General features: G+C 35.0%; 1 protein-coding gene across 4 annotated transcripts in view; it reads right to left on the bottom strand.

Annotated features, from left to right (window-relative positions):
- Positions 1-3,824: 3,824 nt before the first annotated feature.
- LOC127872782 (arylsulfatase I-like) overlaps positions 3,825-5,727 on the bottom strand; it is a 33,758-nt gene continuing 31,855 nt past the window's right edge. For all 4 annotated transcript variants that reach the window (XR_008045787.1, XR_008045786.1, XR_008045785.1 and 1 more), the window contains one exon: positions 3,825-5,635. Coding sequence is in view for 1 of the 4 variants with exons in the window: in XM_052416171.1 (XP_052272131.1) it covers positions 5,463-5,635 (173 nt within the window). In the remaining 3 variants the exon portion in view is untranslated. The remainder of the gene's footprint in view (positions 5,636-5,727) is intronic.

The raw sequence follows: 5,727 nt of genomic DNA, 5'->3' as shown, positions 1-5,727 counted from the left end.
CTTCAGTTTTCTTCCTTAACAACAATAGGGATTTCATTACGGAATTCATTAAAAGAATTTCACAATCTTAAAAATAGATTGTGGGTTTAATTTTCTAAAGACATACACGCTGTTAATATCCAGCGGTCCTTTTATTATCCTTATAACAATGCTCGTTGTATTATAATAGCCGTTAATCGTAACATGACACAAAACTTCATATCAAGTTTATATATGATAGTTTACATGCTTTTCAAAATACTGAATAAATAATGTCATTCTTGCGAACAAACTTGTAAATGATCGATTATACATCAAAGAAATATACCTATACGTTTGTAGGGACCGTAATGAAATTAATTATAATAAATGTTATAGGGGGGCTTTCTGTTTTTGATGAATGCCTTTTTGATAGTGTTTAATAGACTTTCATGGCTACAAAGTCTTCAGAAATTTCATTTCAATTTCATTCATATGTCGAAAGATGTTTTCCGCACGACTTGTAACGTTAATTTAGATCCGTTAAAGTCACTTTCGGAGGTACGAGGTAATTTCATTACTTTTGCGGATATACAAATACAAATCAATGGCAACACCTGTTCATTGTAATGGTCCTTAAGCAATACTATGTCAACGCGTGTGTTTACCCCGAAAATATGCCATGAAGGACAACATTTAATTAAAAATTTTATATTCATTGCTATTCAAATTAAAATAAAGCACAAAGAATATGAATTCGATTTCCACACGCACACGCACACACACACACAATGGCACATTTTTACAAAGCGCGCCCACCAATTCTTCATGTACGATTATTGTCCGTTTCTTTCCAAACTCGGATTATACGTTTATGAGATGACAAAAAAAAAACACTTAAATTCACTCGAAAACGTAATCTAAGAGCAATAACACCCATACAAAATATTGGTTTTGTACATCCTAAACTAAAAGGTTATTTAATCAATCAATAGTGATGTTTCTAATGGAGTTTTTAGTACAATTCGGGTCGGGTTGTGTCGAAGCTTTTACATACATTATTTAAACAGCAATAACTACTTTAAAATCCATTTTGCGGAAAGACCTTATAAGATGCCTATATATACATGTACAATCTAAACGAACAGTGCATATATTTATTTTTAATTAAGATCATTTGTGCCTAGCATTTCGCGAGAGGGAAAGGTTTGAGGGACCGAAAGGCCTACGGAAGGATGAAGGGACAGCGGTATCTTGAGAAAGCCGCAAATCGGTAAAATTCGTTCCAGACTCGTAACTTAATTCTTTCAAAATAAGAATTCGTTTGGATGGATATATCGATGACTATATGCTTCCCCCGTTTAAAATTATCAAAAACGTTGTTTCGAAACGCGATTCAACTATGATTTGAACGCGTGTTCGCAAACATCGTGAGCTCTAATTAAAATTTATTTTAACTTAAATTCATCAAAAGAACGTATGTGTTTAGCGCATTTTTATCAATTGCATTAATAAAGTTTTAACTTCATCTACTTTATTTTCCCACACTCTTACACAATTTTCACAGGGTTAACTTTTGATAATTGAATAACCAAAAGTTTTAATTTGCGTTTCTTAAAGCGAGAATTACATATAAAGCAGCTATTTAATTAATGCTTTAAAAGGAATAATGTTAAGACGTCGACATACCCCTTTACACCAGAAATGTGATCTATGAACGCTTTATAATAAAATAACCGAACTGAAAACGTTGACCTTCTTTATCTCCATAAATATTAAAATCACACTCAACAGATATAAATACTTAGATAGAATCGATCGTGCATAGCCTTTAATATGTAATTGACAAGCTATTATACAATTAAGACACACGTCGATTTTGTTACAAAGGCGGATACATTCTTAACGTTGCTATTTCTTGTTGAGAAAATCGAGGACGCTTGTCTGCTCGTCATGAGTTAAGTTTTCCTTAGCATTGTTTTTTGTCGGACACGTATCCTGTATATTCATCAAAATGATTAAACAACCTTTTAAACGTTACAAAAGTTCAAATTGTTTAAAAGTAAATATTTTTTTAGATGCCCCATTTCAAAGAAAAGTGGGCATATAGTATCGGACCTGTCCGCCTGTCTTTCCCGTCTTCTGTCCGCCGTCGTTCAGGTCCACACTTTGCGTTTAGTGTTCGAAAAATGCTCATAACTTCTTGGTCCCTTGAGATATAACCTGCATATTTGGTATGCATGTGCGTATGGACATGGCATTTCCATACGCACACATTTTTTTAACCCCTGTGACCTTGACCTTGAAATCAGGGTCCGCGTTTAGGTTTCGAAATTTTTAGCGTGCATGCTTTCAGAAAGGAATATGGTCCGTATACAATATCTTGAAAAAATCCATCTTTACCAATATTTTTGAAACGCCCGTCTTTATTAAGTGTATCATATCGCCAAGATGTTTAAGGGTATTGAATTTTTCGTATTTATAAACTGTCTTGAAGGATCCGTTTTTATGAAGCGTCTTGAAGGGCCCATACATATGAAGCGTATTGGAAGGGTCCGGGTAATCTTAGAGCGGATTGGAGGTCAGTATATTAAAGGGTCTGTATATATGAAGCGTATTAAAGGGTCTGTATATATGAAGCGTATTAAAGGGTCTGTATATATGAAGCGTATTAAAGGGTCTGTATATATGAAGCGTATTAAAGGGTCTGTATATATGAAGCGTATTAAAGGGTCTGTATATATGAAGCGTATTAAAGGGTCTGTATATATGAAGCGTATTAAAGGGTCTGTATATATGAAGCGTATTAAAGGGTCTGTATATATGAAGCGTATTAAAGGGTCTGTATATATGAAGCGTATTAAAGGGTCTGTATATATGAAGCGTATTAAAGGGTCTGTATATATGAAGCGTATTAAAGGGTCTGTATATATGAAGCGTATTAAAGGGTCTGTATATATGAAGCGTATTAAAGGGTCTGTATATATGAGCGTATTAAAGGGTCTGTATATATGAAGCGTATTAAAGGGTCTGTATATATGAAGCGTATTAAAGGGTCTGTATATATGAAGCGTATTAAAGGGTCTGTATATATGAAGCGTATTAAAGGGTCTGTATATATGAAGCGTATTAAAGGGTCTGTATATATGAAGCGTATTAAAGGGTCTGTATATATGAAGCGTATTAAAGGGTCTGTATATATGAAGCGTATTAAGGGTCTGTATATATGAAGCGTATTAAAGGGTCTGTATATATGAAGCGTATTAAAGGGTCCGTATATATGAAGCGTTTTAAAGGGTCCGTATATATGGAGCGTTTTAAAGGGTTTGTATATATGGAGCATTTTAAAGGGTCCGTATATATGGAGCGTTTGAAAGGGTCCGTATATTGGAGATTTTAAATGGTCCGTTTAGGAAGCGAAAAATGGTCCGTATATATGTCCATTGAAGGGTCCTTATATATGAAGCGCATTGAATCCGTATATATGAAGGCCTTTCCATCCGCATAAAAATGTTGTAACAACCCTGTGTCCTTGATCTGAATTAGGTTCCGCGTATAGGTTATAAATGCTGACGTGTAGGTTTCTAAAAATGTATAACTTAGCGTATGTCCCTTCAGATATAACCGTATATTGGTATGCATGTATATATGGAAAGTCCATATATATGCACACATATTTGAAGGGTGATATATGAACATTAGTGTCCGCGTATTGAAGGTTTGAAATCTGCGTATTAGGTTTCGTAAAAAAACTCATAATATTTGAAGCGTATTATAGGGTCCATAAGTGAAGCGTATGAAGCGTCAGTATTGATGAAGCAAATTGAAGGGTTATATATGAAGCGTAATTGAAGGGTCCATATATATGAAGCGTATTGAAGGGTCCGTATATATGAAGCGTATTGAAGGGTCCGTATATATGAAGCGTATTGAAGGGTCCATAAATATTAAGCGTATTGAAGGGTCCATATATATATGAAGCGTATTAAAGGGTCCATATATATGAAGCGTATTGGAAGGGTCCATATATATGAAGCGTATTGAAGGGTCCGTATATATGAAGCATTTTGAATGGTCCATATATATGAAGTGTATTAAAGGGTCCGTATAAATGAAGCGTATTGAAGGGTCGTATATATGAAGCGTATTGAAGGGTCCATATATATGAAGCGTATTGAAGGGTCCGTATATATGAAGCGTATTGGAAGGGTCCATATATATGAAGCGTATTGAAGGGTCCATACTATATGAAGCGTATTGAAGGGTCCGTATATATGAAGCATTTTGAATGGTCCGTATATATGAAGTGTATTGAAGGGTCCGTATAAATGAAGCGTATTGAAGGGTCCGTATATATGAAGCGTATTGAAGGGTCCGTATATATGAAGCGTATTGAAGGGTCCATATATATGAAGTGTATTGAAGGGTCCGTATATATGAAGCGTATTGAAGGGTCCGTATATATGAAGCGTATTGAAGGGTCCGTATATAGGAAGCGTATTGAAGGGTCCGTATATATGAAGCGTATTGAAGCGTCCATAAATATTAAGCGTATTGAAGGGTCCATATATATATATATGAAGCGTATTAAAGGGTCCATATATATATATGAAGCGTATTAAAGGGTCCGTATATATGAAGCGTATTGAAGGGTCCGTATATATGAAGCGTATTAAAGGGTCCGTATATATGAAGCGAATTAAAGGGTCCGTATATATAAAGCGTTTTAAAGGGTCCGTATATGAAGCGCATTGAAGGGTCCGTATATATAAATCGTTGTAACAACCCGTTGTGTAATAAACTCGAAAAGGCGTTGTAAAATGTTGACTTGTGATTCGTCAACTTGTATTCTGTACAATTGTATAGTGTACACTTGTTAGATGCTGACCTGTAGCAGATTACTAAAACCGATTGTACAACTTAGAAAACATTCAAAATGCTAATGTAGTTTGTCATCAACTTACTTTCAGATGGATCTATTATCTTTTATTAATTATTATTACTACAATGTAAGGTAAATAAAGATGTAGAAGTTATATATGCACTATCTTCATTTTCTGATCTGTAGTTTAAGAAATTACATGTTTGTGTTTAAACATTTAAACATTTTGTAGAATCGGAACATACAACATTTTACACGTTACAATTGTACAAAACAGATATTACAATGTTGCATTTTAAAAATTCTCTGTTAAACAAATGAGCTGAATATTCAACACGTGCAACATTTCAGGTGATGAATAATATTAGCAGTCTTTCCATTCCATATGCATGGGCGCGATCGAATACATACACATGAAACAATTAGCGCGTTTCATTTATTTTTTAAAGAATTCAGTAGTATCAGCCTTGAAAATAACAAGTCATTTTATTATGGCGGACCACAAGTCAACTTGCCCAAAGCTAACATAATCATTGTCTTGACAATGTGTGTATTCATTTTAACAGATTGACGACTATATAAAGGGATGCTTAGTATTGTCTACGGTAAACGTAAACGGTGTTCAGCACAAGCCGGCCGACCAGTTGCCGCCGAAGTGTTTGGGGTTGGAAGCCGGATCTGGTAGCGGATAGTTAGCCGGCACCGCTGTGGTTCTGTGGAAGTTGATGCGATCTAGTAGGGGCTTGACCACGTCCGGATGTTGGTCAGCAATATCGAAATGCCAAGTAGGATCCGCTGAAACGTATAACTTGAATAGGGTGGCTTATCTGTATATAAACGTAGACAGATTTAAAAAAAATAGCTGCAAATTTCTAGATCCCTCAAGG

This window comes from Dreissena polymorpha, chromosome 1 (genome assembly GCF_020536995.1).
Source record: "Dreissena polymorpha isolate Duluth1 chromosome 1, UMN_Dpol_1.0, whole genome shotgun sequence".
Taxonomy (NCBI): domain Eukaryota; kingdom Metazoa; phylum Mollusca; class Bivalvia; order Myida; family Dreissenidae; genus Dreissena; species Dreissena polymorpha.
The sequence above is the reverse complement of the archived record's forward strand: the minus strand, read 5'-3'. Positions and strand labels throughout refer to the sequence as shown.